A 21,423-nucleotide genomic window follows, 5' to 3' on the forward strand; every position below is an offset into this window, starting at 1 on the left:
GTGTCCTTTGAAGGGATATAATAAAAGTTGGGATTGTAATATAAAATATTTAATTGTGTAGTAAAGACAATATTCTTTCATTATTTACTACCTCCACTTTTATTTTAAATTGTGGGCTTTCCTATTCCCTTGAATGTTGATAAAGTAATGGGAGCGGTTATGTTGCAACTTTATCTCACAGAATATAATATCCTTTGAAAATGGCTATATCTACTGACTGCACATCTCATGAACTTAGGTTTCAACATGGCGCAGCCCATTATTTTATAGAAACAATGAATAGAATTTTAAAACTAAAAATTGACATACAATTCTCAGGATAATATTTGCTTTGAATACATTTATTTAATGTTCAATGACCTTTTAAAAGTGATATATAGACGTTCATCTGAAATATGTATCTCTTATTATAAATTAACTTTATGCTTTAAAACCACTGCTGTAATTGGATTTGATCTACTGTGAGATTGAAGCACTTTCATACATGGCGGGAAGCATTGGACAAAATGTCTTACTCAAAAAGTTTTAAAAAATTAACCATCATCCACATGGGTGACAAATGCATCCTATGTGGCTAACATCAGTGTTTGTAACAGCTCAGAAGTAATGCAGCAAATTATTTACAGATAATCACAGCCACAGGTTTGTCACACAAGTTCAATAACACAAACAGGAACGCAAGCCATACTCGTCCAATATTCTTTCTAATAAGATAAATGTTTGTTAAATTTAAAGTTGGCAATCCTAAAGCGTTTTATCATAAACCGACATAATAAAGGGTTGTCACAACTTTCAATTTGCATAGTAATATAGGCAGGTTTAAAAGAAATGTATATTATTTGAAATTTTTTTATTTCTGCAACAACTAGTGAGCATGTGACTTTGAAATGTACACTAGAGATAACTATTTAATGAAAAGAGTCAAATATAAGCTCTAAGTCTGACACCAGGGGCATATAAAGCGCCCTGACAGCTGCACAATAATGTACTTTCATATCTAAGAAAAAAATTGAAATAATGCAGCTTTTTTTGTCAAATGAGCATATTGTTTATGTTTTTTTCTTTTCACTGATTCCACTGTCCCCCAAACAAGAGAACCCTTGCTAATCAATCACAAGCTAATACACATATATTGCATGAACTGTTGTTTGCACATGCACAGTTAGCCAATATCTTAAGGTGGTTTTGCTTACTTAATCAATAACACATTATTGAACAGGTATTTAAACAAACATATCTGTTGATGCAAAACTGGTAATCTACCTTAAAACAGCAAATGACTAGATACAAAAAGAGAGTGGGAGGTAAACATTAGTTCACCGAAAATTAAATAACCTAAGCTTCACTGGGAGAAAGTGGAACAAGGAAAATTTTCAGATGTATATTTAAAGAAAAATGCAGCAAGATAAATAATGAATGTATATTACAACAATGTTATACTTTGAATGAAACATTTTATGCATCTTTAGAATGGTGAGTATAAAGACCCTTTAAGACACTGTTTTAAAAAAAAAAAAAATTAATCTAGGGTCAAATGTATTATTTGTCCCGTTAAATGGCACAAAAAGTGGCTCTTGAAAGAAATATAGGTAAAGAGAGTAAATAAAGTGTGACAAATGCATATATATTGTTTGTGTGCAGGATTGTTTCTCACAAAAAAAAGCACAGCTAGGCTTTACAGTTTTATGATATATCAGAGAATATAATTTGATCTGCTGTCTATTCCTTAAAGCATCACAGGTTATGTGCTGTGCTTGCTTTCCTCAAGCAATGATCGAGGCCCTAGTGACTGAAATGATGTGCATCAGCTAAACCAGGGGAATAAGACCTGGTCACAATTTATCTCCAGCAAGCAAGTGAATCCTAAAGAATAGGATTAGAAATAAATCACATAAACTGCCTTGAGGCTCCTGAGGGCACCCCACCGGCAAATGAAGGAATTAAGCTCACAGCTGACTGAGCCATTTTATTCCTTTTCTTGTCTTTTTATTTATTATTTATGTAGAAAGTTGATTTTGCTAATCAGAAAAAAGGTAATGAATACAATCTATATTAAAAAACTCTGGGACACGAAATGTTGAACTAATATATTCCCAGAAAACATAAATATATTCTTTCTTTCTTTATACACATACATACATACCTAATCCATACACATAAAATAATGATTCTTAGGGGGTCCACAATTCATCCACACTGCATACAACCTTCATGTCAGAAGAGCTACAGCCAACTTCCATCACCAAACAAGTTATCTAGCACTTTAAAAAGATAAAGTATGCAAAAATATCTCTGTCAATCAAGCTTAAATAGTATTGATATCTCTATGTTCACTGGAAATATTTTTTGGCTATCTCTAAGAGAGCTGTCAAAGAGTGACAAAAAAAATAAAATTCAAATCTCCCACTCATTGCCACATTACACACATAAAATACCTTTGGGAGTGCCGTGCCATACACAGTGCATTCCCACTCTAGCTCCATCGTGTGTGTGTATCATGTAAATTACAGCTTCCCTGATGGCTTCAATCACTTCCTGCAATAAAAAAATAAAAAGTTGCCAATTTAAAGCAATTTGAAATGAAACTAGGGTTCTAATGTTCTAAAATACATGGTCTCTATATGTCTCTAAATGGTAAACTGTAACTAAACAAATGAAAACGATCAAGAGAAAAAAACTTTTTTTTTTTGTATTGAATCACCTTGGTTTATATACATAAATATATTTTATTTATAAAAGGAAAATGTGAAAAAATGTATAATATATAACATGACAAATGTAGAGTAATTAATATATGCATTTCCAATCTTTCCGTAAGTAATTTTCTTTGTAGTTTTGATCCAGAATTCTCTATTCAAAAGTTAAGGGATCTCTTGCATAGAAAAATTCTGGCAACAAAAAAAAAACAGAATTTATGCTTACCTGATAAATTATTTTCTCTTGTGGTGTATCCAGTCCACGGATTCATCCTTTACTTGTGGGATATTCTCCTTCCTAACAGGACGTGGCAAAGAGAGCACACAGCAGAGCTGTCCATATAGCTCCCCCTCTAGCTCCACCCCCCAGTCATTCGACCGAAGGTTAGGAAGAAAAAGGAGAAACCATAGGGTGCAGTGGTGACTGTAGTTTAGACTAAAAATCTACCTGACTAATAGCCAGGGTGGGCCCGTGGACTGGATACACCACAAGAGAAAGTATTTATCAGTTAAGCATAAATTCTGTTTTCTCTTGTAAGGTGTATCCAGTCCACGGATTCATCCTTTACTTGTGGGATACCAATACCAAAGCTTTAGGACACGGATGAAGGGAGGGAACAAGACACGTACCTTAAACGGAAGGCACCACTGCTTGTAAAACCTTTCTCCCAAAAATAGCCTCCGAAGAAGCAAAAGTATCGAATTTGGAAAATTTGGAAAAAGTATGCAGCGAAGACCAAGTCGCTGCCTTACAAATCTGTTCAACAGAAGCCTCATTTTTAAAAGCCCATGTGGAAGCCACTGCTCTGGAAGAATGAGCAGTAATTGTTTCAGGAGGCTGCTGGCCAGCAGTCTCATAGGCCAGACGGATGATGCTTTTCAGCCAAAAGGAAAGAGAGGTAGCAGTCGCCTTCTGACCTCTCCTCTTACCAGAATAGATGACAAACAATGAAGTTGTTTGCCTGAAATCCTTAGTTGCTTGTAAATAGAACTTTAAAGCACGAACCACATCAAGATTGTGTAACAGACGTTCCTTCTTTGAAGAAGGATTAGGACACAGAGAAGGAACAACAATTTCCAGGTTAATATTCTTATTAGACACAACCTTAGGAAGAAAACCGGGTTTAGTACGCAAAACTACCTTATCTGCGTGGAACACCAAGTAAGGTGAGTCACACTGTAAAGCAGATAACTCTGAAAATTCTTTGAGCAGAAGAGATAGCTACCAAAAAACAAAACTTTCCAAGATAAAAGTTTAATATCTATGGAATGTAAAAGGTTCAAACGGAACCCCTTGCAAAACTGAAAGAACTAAATTCAGACTCTATGGCGGAGCCACAGGTCTATAAACAGGCTTGATTCTGACTAAAGCCTGACTAAACGTTTTGAACGTCTGGTACCTCTGCCAGACGTTTGTGTAAAAGAATAGACAAAGCAGATATCTGTCCTTTTAAGGAACTAGCTGATAATCCTTTCTCCAATCCTTCTTGGAGAAAGGACAATATCCTGGGAATCCTAATCTTACTCCATGAATAACCCTTGGATTCGCACCAACAAAGATATTTTCGCCAAATCTTATGGTAGATTTTCCAGGGTGACAGGCTTTCTAGCCTGAATCAGGGTATCGATAACCGACTCAGAGAAACCACGCTTAGATAGAATTAGGCGTTCAATCTCCAAGCAGTCTGACGCAGAGAAATTAGATTTGGATGTTTGAAAGGACCTTGAAGTAGAAGGTCCTGCCTCATTGGCAGAGTCCATGGTGGAACGGATGACATGTCCACTAGGTCTGCATACCAAGTCCTGCGTGGCCACGCAGGTGCTATTAGAATCACTGACGCCCTCTCCTGCTTGATTCTGGCAACCAGAACGAGGAAGGAGAGGAAACGGTGGAAACACATAGGCCAGATTGAAGGACCAAGGCGCTGCCTAGAGCATCTATCAACACGCGCCTGGGGATCCCGGGACCTGGACCCATAAAGAGGAAGTTTAGCATTCTGACTGGGACGCCATCAGATCCAATTCTGGAGTGCCCCATAGCTGAGTCAGCTGGGCAAATACCTCCGGGTGGAGTTCCCACTCCCCCGGATGAAAAGTCTGACGACTTAGAAAATCCGCTTCCCAGTTGTCTACTCCTGGGATGTGAATTGCTGAGAGGTGGCAAGAGTGATCCTCCGCCCACCTGATTATTTTGGTTACTTCCATCATTGCTAGGAGACTCCTTGTCCCCCCCTGATGGTTGATGTAAGCTACAGTCGTGATGTGTCCGACAGAAATCTGATGAATTTGGCCGCAGCTAGCTGAGGCCATGCCTGAAGAGGCGTTGAATATCGCCCTGAGTCCAGAATGTTTATCGGGAGAAGAGCTTCTTCCCGAGACCATAAGCCCTGAGCTTTCCAGGGAGTCCCAGACAGCACCCCAGCCCAACAGACTGACGTCGGTCGTTACGATGATCCACTCTGGTCTGCGGAAACACATTCCCTGAGACAACCACCAGAGAAGAGAATCTCTGGTCCCCTGGTCCAATTGTATTAGAGGAGACAAATCTGCATAATCCCCATTGCCGCTACCATTAGTCTGATTGTCTCCATGCACTGAGCTACAGACGGGCCGAGGAATGGAATGAAGAGCTTGGCAAGTAGTCAGAAATATTTTCATTTCTACCGAGTCTATTTGCTTGTAGAAGAAAAACTACAAATCTAACACCAACATTCACTTTACCCTTCCGAGAGGGACCCTATTGCTTAGAGCCGGCAAAGAGAATGACTGGGGGGTGGAGCTAGAGGGGGAGCTATATGGACAGCACTGTCCAGCACCTGTTAGGAAGGAGAATATCCCACAAGTAAAGGATGAATCCGTGGACTGGATATACCTTACAAGAGAAATTACAAAGAAATTACTTCAAGAAATACAGATAATTAGAAACAGTCACTGCAGATTAAATAAATTACACTAGTAACTGGTATTCCAGAGATGTAAATTATTTTAAATGTTAGATATTCTAATTGGAACGCTAAGCAGAATACACTGACATAAAAAGAATGTTAACTTACAGATCTTATTTTTGGGCTTGCATGACTAAAGAAGTCCAGAAACACTTTATGTACCAAGGAATGTTTAATCACCGCCTCCCTGAAGAAAAAAAAAAAACATTTTTAAAAAAATTTGTTTTTGGTTTAAAAAGGTATTTTATATTAAAATGTATATTAAATAGTAAATCATAAATTGTAATCTTTTTTCACAATCCCCAATGAGTAATCATTTAAATTTTTACTAATAATGCCCTCATTTGCATTAAATAAAATATGCAAATTAGAACTACAGCACTGTATATGTTAGAGTAAATAGCAACAACAACAAAAAGTAAATGATGGATGCAAACTTGGCATCATCAGGAGGATTGTTTAAAATCTGGCATTTACAATAATCAACAACATTAAAGTGACGGTAAACGTTAGCTAATCAAATGTCATATAAGTAATTTTTGCCATTAAAAAGTAGTGTACTTTTTTTTTAAACTATCAGTGAAAAGGGTTAAATCTGTGCCTATAATAATATTTTATTACAATGTTATGCAGGCACATTGTGATTAACTCTTATTTTTTTATGACAATTCCAATGAACATCCAATCAGTATGTGTGTCATATGACACTCTTGGAAGTCCAGCCCTTTGAAAGCCCTTAGGAAGAGTGGGTGGGACTGTTCTCTATGTCACAGCCCAGTCACAAGAGGAAACAAAGGGGGAGGAGGAACAGAAGACACCAAGTAGGATTATAAATCTTGTATTTTAAAATATATATACAATTCTTTTTAGAGAAATAATAATTATGCAGTTTTGCTCGCACACTAACACTTTTTCATTGCAACATTCTTAAAGTTTGAAATCTACCATCACTTTAAGACTATCGAAAAACTTCACAGCAACTTAGTTTAGTGACATTTTTAGAAGAAAAAAAAATTACTTTTGCGCAAGAGGTACAAGGATCTGTTTCATTTCATCTAATATAGATTCCTTCTTCTCAGGCTGAGCTTCAAACACCTGATCTAAAGTAGAATGGGGTTGTTGTCTGCAAAGGGAAAATATAAAATAAATTAAAAAGAAACAGCAGGAAATACTTAGGCTGAAATGATCACTTAATGCAGAGGTGCACACATGTTTTTGAATGTTGGGCCAGTAATTGGTGAGATTGGGTGGGGGCCACATTACTTATACTCTCACTTATGTAGGGCTGGATTGGTCCCTGGGTCATAGTTTGGACATCTCTGACTAATGGAAACATGAAAACATAAAATGTGCCACTACCCTCCATAAACCTACTGTATTTCAATTTAAGACGGTTGCCAAATGAAACTCTCATATTTAAAAGGTATACTGTATAACTACAATTTGATAAAAGTTTATGAAAGTTCAGTACAAACTAAACGTTAAGAAAAAAAAGTGGATCTGAACAATGGGCCATGGAAAAAAGGCGGTCAAGATGGCCTAACCACTTGGCCAGAGGAATTTTGCAGTTTCTCAAGTTTTAATGTATTTCTGCGTATATCCAGACTACAAACGTTTATGCAATATGAAAAAAGGTTAACAAATTAGCACAGTATGAAAATAATACTCCCTGCACTCGCATCGAGAAACTAGCGCTGCTGATTGGATTAGCGGCGAGTTCCGCTCGGGCCATCAGTGCAACCTTCTGGTCCCAAGCAGCAGTTCTACTATGTGCTTAACCCCCTTTGCAGGGGTTAAATGAACAGTACTGCAGGGTTGATAAGTCTTAAACTTAATTGTAAAGTTTATTAAATTATTATTAAAAACAGGGGCACTTTCATTGATCACATTTAGTGATGATAAACATTGCGTTGTTCCTTCATACGCATCTCATACTTTATTTAGCTGAGTGATGATGAATCCGGCTTTATTTAGCTGAGGTGATGACGAATCCAGCTTCATCCAATCATTGCGGGGCCCCATTTGGCATCCAGCTCGTTGGGCACGCACCGATTGGATGAAGCCAGATTAGTCATTGTTCAGCTAAATAAAGTATGATATGAGGACAGAGGAACGGCGCAATGTTTACACATCAATAAATGGTAAATATTTAACAAATAAAGCAGTGTTAATTTCGTCGACTGAAACTAGACTAAAATGAGTATAAAAGAAACTAAAGAAATTCTGATGACTAAAATACGACTAAAACTAAAATGGCATTTTAGTCAAAAGACTGACTAAAACTAAAATCAAAATGACATTTAGTCAAGACTATGACTAAAACTAAATCAAAATTTGCTGTCAAAATTAATACTTTATGCAAGGTGTTATAATCAATCCATATCTAAATACTACTCTTTTGTAAAAAATAAATAAAAGCAAGGGGCTATCTTCTTGTTTATTTCCAAAACTTGGTTTTATTTAATTTTAAGATAAATAAAGAGATGTATATGCCACAACAGTTAAATCTGTTTAAATCTTTATTGCATGTTCAAACCTTAATACCATAAACTAAAAACCGTTAATAAACCTTTACTCCAGGAGTATATAATCAGTTTGAAAGTTCTAGAACAGTGTTCATTTTTTTGCCGAAAAATATTTGAATCTGTGAACAATCAATAAATTCTTTCTATAGAAATAAGGATAACCCACGAGTATGGGTTTAAGTTATTCTGTGCCTGTGCTCGCTGAAGAAACTTTTTGATGTGTTGAGTTACTTGATACTACTTTTTTAATTATTAACAGACAACTGTTAAAGTTAGTAAATTACACTTTAACTAAACCCCTTAGTCTCTACTGGAGATTTAGTCGACTAAATCTAGACTAAAACTAAAACAATTCAGATGACTAAAATAAGACTATAACTAAAATGGCATTTTAGTCAAAAGACTAAAACTAAATCAAAATTTGCTGTCAAATTACCACTAAAATAAAGCATATTAAAACATTGTGCCGTTCCTCTCATACTGTATTTAGCTGAGCGATGATGAATCCGGCTTCATCCAATCGTTGTGTGCCACACAAGCAGGACGCCAAGTGGGGCATGCAATGATTGGATAAAGCTGGATAGTCCATTGCTTAGCTAAATAAAGTATGGGATGGGGCGGAGGAACGGCGCAATTTTACTATCACTAAATGGTAAATATTAGCAAATAAGTGTCTTAAAAAAAATGTAATCAATGAAAGTGCCCTTGTTTTTCATAATAATTGTATATACTAGCCAGCAAATTAATAAACTTTACAATCACTTAAAATATAAATTTTCCGACTACAATGGCCTTTAATGAATAGATTTATTTAAACTCATAATTTCTTTAACCATGGCTCCTTTTATTATTTTAGAACATAGGTCTAACTAAAGGATTTTTCAACAGTATGAGAGATAACATTTGCACCTACGCTCTACCATTGTGCCAGAATAACAGGGTGAAATGATAAATGCAGAGCCGATCCGCGATACACATCCAGTTTATTTATACAACACACACATAATCACTTGCATAAAATAAAAACAACAATAAGTTTATCTGCTTATCCTCCACGGCATGACCGGGAAACTGGAACTTCCTAGGCTATCTCCCCAATGGCCGGTCCGCAACTACAAGGACCATGGTGATATAGTTCCCTCCGTTGTATACAGAGACTGATAAAATCAAGCCATACTAATAACCAGCCAAACATCAAATGCTATATACTTTAAACACGCCTACGTTGTTGCCTCTACGCGTTTTGTTCACGCCCAGCAAACTTTCTCGAGAGTCTTAATCAACAGGTAGCGTTCCTAACGAATACATGGAATCTAAAAGGTGCTTGACCCTCCTCAGTGTATAACAACATACACATACCAGGTGACGACATCCCACCTTTGTGTTTTGATACACTGGTACATGAAAAAACACAATTATACTTGGGGGAATTTATGTACCTCAGCATTGTGAGCAAATATTTATTTAACAATATCATTTTAGGCTGAGTGGAAGTGTTTAACTCTATGGAAATATATCATTATTAAAGAAATAAATACTTAGCCTACTCGCTCAAACTCGTACGTGTTAACTCTCTACTGATTCTTTATCTCCATCTGATAACCAACGCACATAATGAAGCTTACTTTGTACATATTTATAACCATCTGATGTTAACTCATATTCAAACGGTATTTAATAATATCAACCTCTTCATTATGTGTGTTAAGTGTATAGCATTTGATGTTTGGTCGGTTAATAGTATGGCTTGGATTTTAGCAGTCTCTGGATACCACAGAGAGAACTAGATTACCAAGATCCTTGTAGCCGAGGGCAGCTATTGGGGGAGATATCCTAGGAAGTTCCAGTTTCCCGGTCATTGCCGTGAGAGATATGTAGATATGCGTATTGTGTTTTTTTTATGTAAGTCATTATGTGCATGTGTGCGTTGTATTAATAAAACTGGATTGAGTTGCGGATGCTCTCTGCTTTTTTCTTTTGAGTTTCCACCGTGGAGGAAGTACCGTCTACAACCGGATCTCAGAAGCAGTGAACACAGCAAGAGGATAATATCAGACAATGCACAGGAAGAAAGAAGCTGTATCTCTCTACGTATCATCTGAACTTTTATCATTAAGGACTAGAGATAAGTGCTTTTGACTTCAATATATAATTATATATAAAGAAGTATTGCAAGTTTATTACATTGTGGACACAGAGACTTCATGGTTACATATTGGAATAGTTCGGACATGACGTTTGATCACAATTGGATATTTGTACACTAGATTTTCCAAGTCTTTATAAGTGTGTTTTTTTTGCATTGTATATACCTACTACAATTTATAGTAGTATTTATATAATTACAGGAAGGGTTAGGGTTATGATATCTGATTGTGTATGTGGGAGTGATAACCTCCAAGAATATTAGGCATAACCACAGATTTATAGCATAACACATATGCTAACATTAAACATGTCTCTTTATTTACACTCATGAGCACATTCACCACCTAATTTATTGCGCTATTATAGGTATTAGGGTGTGAAATTATACAAATAATGGTTTGATTGTTAAAGACCCAATCAGAAAATTGTCTTAAAGTTACCCTTATAGGAAAGCGAAATGTGTTTCCCATAAAGCTCCTCACACAGCATGTTCCTTTGTTCCAGGATAGCTTTGTGATTGTATGCATACTCCACTATGTATGATGCCTCTGAATGCCGCAGAAGTTTCTTTACCTGACCTTTAAAGCTTTTTATTATTTCGGCCACTTGTTGTTTTGATCTACCAACATAAAATAAATAACAAAATGCATGTTTATTCAAATGAAAAAAAGTATGTTAATGACAAAACTTATTGAATGTTCAAATGACAGAAAATTCCAAACTTAGCTCCTCGCGTCTATGAATTTCCTGACTTAAACCTAGATTACGAGTGGAGCGCAATATTTGCGCTCAACTCAGTAATCCACCTTCCCGCATGCAAATGTGCGTTGGTATTACAAGTTGCACACAATGCAAACGTTACCTCACATTCGCATTGCATTGGAAGCTTTGCGCTCACGAGTGCACGCTTGCATAGGCTCCAATGGGAAGCCTCGTTTTGATGCCGAGTAGACGCCACAGAACCTAGCACAGCGAAGGGGGTAAGTTGCACAGCATATTAACATAAATATATATGTATATAAGCATATACATATATTTTTATAGTTTAAAACATAGTCCCCATAGACTGCAATGTATAGGCACTTTTCAGAGCAGTTTTTTTCTAACAACCCCACACCCGCTAACTGCTTCATGCAGTTATTAAAAAAAATAATAATAAAAGATGTTCATAATTTATATTTTAAAAAGGAACATTGACCTCTGTTAATGAATTTGAGCACAGGTGCACGTTAAATTAGCGCTTCACTTGTAATCTAGCCTTTAATACATAATAACTCAAAATCAATGTAACTAGGTTATGTTACATTTAAAAGCATACCATTTTATTTAAAAAAAAAAAAATCACCAAAAGCCAATGATATATAATCCCAGGTGACACATTGACATGCACAATTGGTAATATTGTTCAAGTGATAGGACAAGAAAGTTGCAAAGTGTTGAAAGGGAATTGAAAAAAAAAAGTTGTGAAATGTCAAAAAATTGCTGTCATTTTACTGCAGGGGGAATTATGTGAGGAAATTTGTCTTGACATTCGACAATGTTAAGCAAACAAAGCATGTTACATAAACACTACCACAAAAAGCTCTTGGCAATATAAAGTAATTGGATAAAGAATAACCCTTGATAAATATAACATCTTTGTTATCTTACCTTTTATCAAGCTAAATGCCTAGAAGAAATAACAAATTATGCTTACCTGACAATTTCCTTTTCTTCTGATGAAAATAGTCCACAGCTGCATTCATTACTTTTGGGAAATAAGAACCTGGCCACCAGGAGGAGGCAAAGACAACTCAGCCAAAGGCTTAAATACTCCTCCCACTCCCCTCATCCTCCAGTTATTCTGCCGAGGAACAGTAGAAGAAATATCAGGGTGAAAGGTGCCAGAAGAATAATAAGGACACCCCACATAAAATTACGGGTGGGGAGCTGTGGGCTCTTTCCATCAGAAGTAAAGGAAATGATCAGGTAAGCATAATTTATGTTGTTCTTCTTAAATGGAAAGAGTGCACAGCTGCATTCATTACTTTTGGGGAAAAAAATACCCAAGCTATAGAGCACACTGAATGCCAATACGGGAGGGTGGCCCATACAGAGGGCACCAGGCCTGAATCTCTACCCAATAAAAAAAACGCTTTGTCCGCCCCAATGACACTGACTCGCAGTTAGTCCAGAAGCCGAAGTAGAGATCACAAACGGACTTGACTGAGCCAACAGTCCTCCAGGAGACATTGTCACCCAACAAACTGTCCCCCACCGCTCATCTCCACAAATGAAGGAGACACCAGCCGAAAGGTCCCCTAATACAAAAAAGAACACCTCCATGAGTGAGCCCAGCTCACAGAGACCCAAAGGGGCCGAAACAGGGAGAGGAGGCCATGCGAAATACCAAGCGAAAACCCGGGATAAGACCGGGCACAGAGACAGAACAGACGTCTCTTCAACATCCTGCAAGCACGGAATGCAACTGAAGAGGCAAAGTTCTCCCAGTGTCTAACCATAGAATACCAAAGCATTCGACGATGAAAAAGTGTGTAATACACCCAGGAGAAAAAACCCCAAGTTTGAGAACACAGAGTCCATAACAGGACGACACAGAGGGTACTTGCGAGGAAGAAGCAGTCAAGCAAGAAACAAACCGCAAAAGCAACCCCCAGACAGAGGGCACGCTCCAGGCAACCTAAGTCGCCGGACCTACACACAGGTCCCTAAAAAGGGGTACACAAAACCTCAATCGAGGCCCCCTGAGGAGAGTATACCCGAAGGAAGAGTAAACCCTCTTCTAAAATCAATGGAGCAAGTTGAAAGGAAAATCTATACCCTAGCAGACTAAGCTAACAGGATAGACTCAACAAAGCTCACACATCCAGACCTGCAGATCCACACCCAGCTGGACCAACCCAGCCTCAGGGATCCAAGAGAGGGGAACAAAAGAATCCCGGTACAGGAACGAGCATAAGAATACAACAGCCATCCCCACAGAGTACAAGTACAACCCAACTCTGAAAACAGACAACAAAGCCATATACCTAAGGATCAAAATAAAGGCCCAACAAGTCTGCTTGGAGCCAGCAAGACCCCAGGGGGAACCAATCCCACCTTTCCACCTCCCACCCAGGAGAAGCCCTAAGCAGGGACTCCATCTCCATAGGGAGGAGAATATCCCCTAAACAAAAGGGATGATGCCGGAAGGGCAACAACTGTCCTCAAGGCCCAAAGTCACTGGCTAATGGGAAGAGAAATTCCCAACACAGATGTCCTAGAAAAGGACTCCCCCTACAAGTAGCTTGCCAAGCAGAGGCACGGCCAACCCATTTGCCTGCAGAGCAGGGAATCCACAGGAACACTAGCAAGCTGACCAGGGGAATGCAACCCTAAGGCGCACCAGAAATTGGACATCCAGCTCCAGCAGCTGGGTATGAACCAACCGCCCTTGAGGCTCAAGCCACACGGCTAGCCACCAGATGACATGGGCTACTCTGTGGCAAAGAGTAAAAAAATACTCAGAAAACCTGGCCAACCATGACCAGGTTAGGTAGATGGAGCAAGGACATAACCCAAGTCCCCACTACCGTGTAACACCCCGACCAGCCCTGAGATCCAAGATTCCAAAACCACCCAAGACTGGGTCAGGAAAAAGGTGAAGCGAAGATTCAGTGACCGGAAGTCTCAGGGAGAAAAACAGGTCTGGGCACCTAATAGTTCAGGCAGACCTTACCCTAGAACTAAACACCCCAACTGGCCAAAAAGCTAGACACAAGGGTATGGATGCATATACAGAGAATCCGGATAGAGAGAAGAAACCCAAAGGTCTCTTATAACTCAGACAGACAGTACAAGTCAAAGAGTAAGAGCTGCATCTAGATAAACTATAAACAGCTTACACGTACATCTGCAAGGTGTCAAGAGCTGCAACTGGTTTCAAACTGCAAACCTTCCTCATGGTAGACAGCTATCCTGTATAAGCTATTGGATCAAGCCCAAAAGGACAAATCCAGAGGCCTAAAAATGAAGGCCAAAACCGCTCAACTGCGGTAAGGGGCGGTAAGGGGCGTTAAGCCCTCCAATCCTCCACCACATGGGGGAGGAAAACCCTAAGTTCTGATGAAATCAGATGTCAGAGTGACGCAGCGGAAAACTCCCCTGCCCGGCCATCATGACTGAAGGCTATAAGGACTGAAACAATCCTTCCCACCTCACGGACCCACAGGACCTCTCGAATGCTTAGTTGAACATGAAAAACAATGATAACCTGAGCACTCAGCGCTTCTATCGAACCAGCTGAGCAGAACAGTGCCACGTGATTGAACAGCCGCAAGACCGAACAAACCCGACACCTAGGGTCCTAAATTGGTAGGGAACTCGCCTCTCGGAGAACAGGACCCCCCCAGAGGCGGATGGCTCAGCAGTCCCTTGATTTCCCGAGTCCGAGGAACCAGGCACTCTGAAATGGCATACGGAACAAAACTGGTTGACGTGTCAACGAGGCCAATCCTGATTCGTCACTAGACACAGAATCTAAAATCAAAATAGTCTCAGTATCAGAATCCTCCGTAACTGAATCTGAAATTAGCACACAGTCTCAGCATCAGAATCCTTCATATCTGAATAGAGGATATATAAATATGGACTAAAGTAGTAAAAAAAAAACCGGCACTTGACACCCCCAATGGCTGGGGCACTTACCAGCTCCTATGACCAGACCCTTGCGGACTAGAAAATTTCCTTCGCCACACAGTCGGGAATGCAGAAATGGAAAACAGAAGGTAACCACGCCCGATCACAAGGTGAACTGTACAGTCCAAAAAAGCGCGCCCAACCAAAAGGCCACGTCACTTCCAAAGGCCTCAATGTTCCAAACCACGAGCCCATAAACATCACACATAAGCAGGTTGAATCACATAACAAACATGATTATAAACCCCCCTGTTCAATAACCCCCCTCAGGAGATATTAACCCTCGATTCCAAGATACTACAAGAGACTCACTGAGACCCTTATGATAAGTTAGACCTGCAAGGTTGTAGCCTCTTGGGAAAACATTCACATTACAGTACATTGATGAATAAAGTCAAATGAAACGATGTTACTGGAATCTACGCTGTGGAACAGGAACACGGCCTTTCAAGTGTGACGGATAGTAGCATCGCCTCCGCCATGGACTTGAGAGAAGAAAGCAGGCAGTGGAGCGAAGTTCGACAACGCCGATTGCTTGAGGAGCTGTTAATTTGAGTTGGGATGGATTCGCAGAAAGACTCTCCCTGCATCTCCGGACTCTAACTTTCATCCAAGCCCTCACTGAGAGACTGACAGGACTACTTAAAACTCCTGTCCCATGCCGAAGAGTACTACCCTCCATAAGAGACAAAAAACTAAAATTCTGACACTTCTCAGCCAACCTCCTGGGACGAAAGGCAAAGAATGACTGGGGGATGAGGGGAGTGGGAGGAGTATTTAAGCCTTTGGCTGGGTTGTATTTGCCTCCTCCTGGTTGCCAGGTTCTTATTTTCCAAAAGTAATGAATGCAGCTGTGGACTCTTTCCATTTAAGAAGAACATTTAAATTCAATTTAATTGGGGGGGAATTTTACAGAGTACGATTTGGTTAATCAAAAATTTAATTTTTAACCCCTTATGACAAAAATAGTTTAAAAAAAAAAAAAAATGTTCTTCTGCTTCCAGCAGAAAAAAAAGCTAAAACCTTTAAATACATTTCCAATTAAACCATGTGCCTAATATATATATATATATATACATATATATACACACATACAGTATATATATATATATATATATATATATATATATATATATATATATATATATATATATATATATATATACATACACACACACACACACACACACACACATATACATACAGTATCTCACAAAAGTGAGCACACCCTCACATTTTTGTAAATATTTTATCTTTTCATGTGACAACACTGAAGAAATGACACTTGGCTACAATGTAAAGTAGTGAGTGTACAAACCTGTATAAGAGTGTAAATTTGCTGTCCTCTCAAAATAACTCAACATACAGCAATTGTCTAAACCGTTGGCAACAAAAGTGAGTACACCCCTGAGTGGAAATGTCCAAATTGGGCCCAAAGTGTCAATATTTTGTGTGGCCACCATTATTTTCCAGCACTGCCTTAACCGTCTTGGGTATAGAGTTCACCAGAGCTTCACAGGTTGCCACTGGAGTCCTCTTCCACCCTTCCATGACATCATCACAGAGCTGGTGGTTGTTAGAGACCTTGTGCTCCACCACCTTCCGTTTGAGGTTGCCCCACAGATGCTCAATAGGGTTTAGGTCTGGAGACATGCTTGGTCAGTCCATCACCTTAACCCTCAGCTTCTTTAGCAAGGCAGTGGTCGTCTTAGAGGTGTGTTTGGGGTCGTTATATTGGAATACTGCCCTGCGGCCCAGTCTTCGAAGGGAGGGGCTCATGCTTTGCTTCAGTATGTCACAATATATGTTGGCATTCATGGTTCCCTCAATGAACTGTAGCTCCCCAGTGCCAGCAGCACTTATGCAGGCCCAGACCATGACACTCCCCAACACCATGCTTGACTGCAGGCAAGACACACTTGTCTTTTTACTCCTCACCTGGTTGCCGCCACACATGCTTGACACCATCTGAACCAAATAAGTTTATCTTGGTCTCATCGGACCACAGGAGATGATTCCAGTAGTCCATGTCCTTAGTCTGCTTGTCTTCAGCAAACTGTGTGCAGGCTTTCTTGTGCATCATGCAAACCAATTTGATGCAGTGTGTGGCGTATAGTTTGAGCACTGACAGGCTGACCCTCCACCCCTTCAACCTCTGCAGCAATCCTGGCAGCACTCATACGTCTGTTTCCCAAAAACAACCTCTCGATATGACTCTGAGCACGTGCACCCAACTTCTTTGGTCGACCACGGCGAGGCATGTTCTGAGTGGAACCTGTCCTGTGAAACCGCTGTCTGGTCTTGCCACCGTGCTGCAGCTCAGTTTCAGGGTCTTGGCAATCTTCTTATAGCCTAGGTCATCTTTATGTAGAGCAACAATTCTTTTTTTCAGATCCTCAAGAGTTCTTTGCCATGAGGTGCCTTGTTGAACTTCCAGTGACCAGTATGAGAGCGATAACACCAAAATTAACGCACCTGCTTCCCATTCACACCTGAGACTTTGTAACACTAACGAGTCACATGACACCGGGGAGGGCTATTCAGGTCTGGGGACTGGGATGGCCATTCCAGAACACAGTATTTGTTCCTCTGCATAAATGCCAGAGTAGATTTGGAGCAGTGTTTTTAAGTTGTTGTCTTGTTGAAATATCCAGCCCTGGCGTAACTTCAACTTTATGACAGATTCCTCAACATTATTTTCAAGCATCTGCTGATATTGAGTGGAATCCATGAGACCCTCAACTTTAACAAGATTCCCAGTACGGGCACTGGCCACACAGCCCCACATCATGATGGAACATCCACCAAATTTTACTGTGGGTAGCAAGTGTTTGTCTTGGAACGCTGTGTTCTTTTGCCGCCATGCATAAAGCCCCTTGTTATGACCAAATAATTCAATCTTTGTTTCATCAGTCCACAGCACCTTCTTCCAAAATGAAGCTGACTTGTCCAAATGTGCGTTTGCATACCTCAAGCGACTGTGGCGTGTGTGCAGAAAAGGCTTCTTCCGCATCCCTCTCCCATACAGCTTCTCCTTGTGCTAAGTGCGCTGAATTGTTGAACAATGCACAGTGAGACCATCTACAGCAAGATGATGATGTAGATCTTTGGAGGTGGTCTGTGGGCTATTTTTGACCGTTCTCACCATCCTTTGCCTCTCTGATATTTTACTCGGCCTGCCACTTCTGGCCTTAAAGGGATACTAAACCCAATTTTTTTATTTCATGATTCAGATAGAGCATGAGATTTTAAGCACCTTTCTAATTTACTCCTATTATAATTTTTTCTTTGTTCTCATGCTATCTTGATTTGAAAAAGCAGTACTGTAAGCTTTAGAGCCAGACCATTTTTTGTTCAGCACATGGGTAGCACTTGCTGATTTGTGGCTAAATGTAGCAAACCAATCAACAGCTCTACCAAGGTGCTGACCTAAAAAATGGGCCGGCTCCTAACCTTTTATTACTGCTTTTTCAAATCAAGATAACATGAGAACAAAGAAAAATTGATAATAGGAGTAAATTAAAAAGTTGCTTAAAATTGCATGCTCTATCTGAATCATGAAAGAAAAAATGAGGGGTTAGTATCCCTTTAACAAGAACTGTGCCTGTGGTCTTCCATTTCCTCACAGTGGACACTGACAGCTTCAAATCTCTGCAATAGCTTTCTGTAGCCTTCCCCTAAACCATAATGTTGAAAAATCTTTGTTTTCAGGTCATTTGAGAGTTGTTTTGAGGCCCCCATGTTGCCACTCTTCAGAGGAGAGGAGAGTCAAAGAGAACAACAACTTGCAATTGGCCACCTTAAATACATTTTCTCATGATTGGATGCACCTGTCTACGAAGTTCAAGGCTTAATGGGCTCACCAAACCAATTGTGTGTTCCAATTAATCAGTGCTAGTTAGTTACAGGTATTCAAATCAACAAAATGACAAAAGTGCCAAAATGTATGCACCTGTCTAATTTCCGTTTGGATGCATATTGCACATTTTCTGTTAATCCAATAAACCTAATTTCACTACTGAAATATTAGTGTGTCCTTCAGTTAATTGATAGATCAAAATGAAATTGCTGATCCAAACACCCAATTATTTATAAATGAAAATCATGGAAATTGTCAGGGGTGCCTAAACATTTGCATACAACTGTATGTGTGTATATATACATATACATATATACACACACACGCTATATATATATATATATATATATATATATATATATATATATATATATATGAGACATCAAAGTCTATACAACAATAAACAGCACTGAAATAATTACTAATACTAATTGTGCACAAATAACACTAACACATATTCAAAATTAAACTGCAAAGGGTTTAAACACATAGTAGAGGTACTGCTCTGGACCAACAGTGATCTGACCAGATCAACAGTGCTAGTCACACGAACCAGCTGTGTAACTGGCTAAGTGGCTAACTGGATAAGTGGTAGTTTCCCCTCTGGACCAGCAGTGCTCTGAGGGTCCCGATAAGTATTTCTACTATGTGTTTTTTAAGCCCTTTGTGGGGTTTAAACACAGAGGTGCAGGGTCACTAGTCTTAAAATCAGAATGTTGTGTAATTTTAATATACAGTGTATGTGGCATTGTTAAATTGTACTTTTATTTTCCTATCACTATCTGTAGAAAAGATGTGATGTTAAAATTTGAAAACAAAATATTTCAGGCAAGATTTTTTTATTTATTTTTTAAATGCAATGTTTATAGATATCTTATGGAAAAAAACTAAAATCTATTAGTATTTAATAAAATCTCCAAATAAAGAATTAAAATACACTATAATTGTTACTGCAATCAAAAAAGAAATATTGTATCAACATAAAGCAAAGGGAACATGCAATACAGTTGTACGCATTGAACATAAAAGCATCCTCCCAGTTTGATAAATACATACAGATAGATTACTTACCCATACATAAGGAATTTCCTCACAATATTCCTGGCATACTTAGACTTACTCAAGTCTACTATATGTTCTGAGGGAAGATAAAATAAAATATAATAATATTAGACAGAAAGTAATCATAGGGGTCTCATAAAGATACTCATGTTCAAAATGATTCCACATTATTTTATTTGTTATTAGTTTTATAATTTAAAAGGGATATGAAACATGTTTTTCTTTCATGATTTAGATAGAGTATACATTTTTAAACAACTTTCTAATTTTCTTTGGTTATCAATTTTGTTTTATTCTCTTGGAATCCTTTATTGAAGGAACAATGCACTACTGGGAGCTAGCTGAACACGTCGGTAAGCCAATGACAAGAAGCATTTATGCTCAGACACCAATCAGTAGCTAGCGCCTAAACCTACCGATACATGCTTTTCAACAAAGAATGTCAAGAGAAAAAAGCAAATTAGATAAGGGACGTAAATTGGAAAGTTGTTTAAAATTGTATATTCCATATGAATCATGAAAAAGAAAAATGTTGGGTTTCACGACCCTTTAAAAAGGTACAATACAAAGAGAATACAGTAAGAGACACGGTACTCATAGAGCCTCAGATTAAAGCATTTGAATATTAATGAGATACTGAGTAATTTAATTAAAGGACCAGTAAATACAGTAGATTTGCATAATCAACAAATGCACGATAAAAAGACAATGCAATAGCATTTAGTTTGAACTTCAAATGAGTAGTAATTTTTTTTGTGACAAATTTCAGTTATGTCTATTTCCACTCCTACTTTATCATGTGACAGCCATCAGCCAATCACAAATGCATATACTTATATTCTGTGAATTATTGCACATGCTCAGTAGGAGCTGGTGACTTAAAAAATGCAAATATAAAAAGACTGTGCACATTTTGTTAATGGAAGTAAATTGGAAAGTTATTTAAAATTGCCTGCTCTATCCGAATCATAACAGTTTAATTCTGACTTGAGTGTCCCTTTAATGCATATTCAAAACCACAGCCATGAGTGTCCTTTAATAACTATATGCACTTGCTCCTATTGTAACCATAGGATTGATAACCACCAGCTTTCTCCAAAGGTTAAAGTAATAATGTTATTGTATAAAAATAAAGGAGTACAACACAGAAAATATAGGGTACCTTTTAGCTCTTCAAAAACATCTTGTCTTCTTTTCTGATTTCCATGTTTTATGTAACACTGGATAACTCTGGTGGTATCATGTGCAAAGGCAATCTGTAAGAAACACGACAGTTCTAACAGTGTTTGTAAACTGTACAAATACAAATAACATCTTTACAAATATAAGGATGCAATTAAACTTGCGCATTAAAGGGACATTTTGGTCCTTTTTCATGTAATGTAGCTCTGAACTTTGAAGATTTTTTAATTCTCAGAATTTGAAATGCACCCTGATGACTTCTCATGGCTAACTCTGCTACATATCTATACCTTATTAGCTTTTGGCATTTAGACTACCTTTATGACAGT

General features: G+C 38.5%; 1 protein-coding gene across 1 annotated transcript in view; it reads right to left on the reverse strand.

Moving 5' to 3' along the window:
- PUM3 (pumilio RNA binding family member 3) overlaps nt 1-21,423 on the reverse strand; it is a 322,615-nt gene that overhangs the window by 124,580 nt on the left and 176,612 nt on the right. Inside the window, 6 exon segments of the mRNA XM_053702542.1 lie at nt 2,425-2,535; nt 5,750-5,828; nt 6,660-6,782; nt 10,778-10,933; nt 19,922-19,988; nt 21,075-21,188. Coding sequence (XP_053558517.1) covers nt 2,425-2,535; nt 5,750-5,828; nt 6,660-6,782; nt 10,778-10,933; nt 19,922-19,988; nt 21,075-21,188 — 650 coding nt within the window.

The sequence above is a fragment of the Bombina bombina genome, chromosome 2 (assembly GCF_027579735.1).
Source record: "Bombina bombina isolate aBomBom1 chromosome 2, aBomBom1.pri, whole genome shotgun sequence".
In the NCBI taxonomy this organism is placed as follows: Eukaryota; Metazoa; Chordata; class Amphibia; order Anura; family Bombinatoridae; genus Bombina; species Bombina bombina.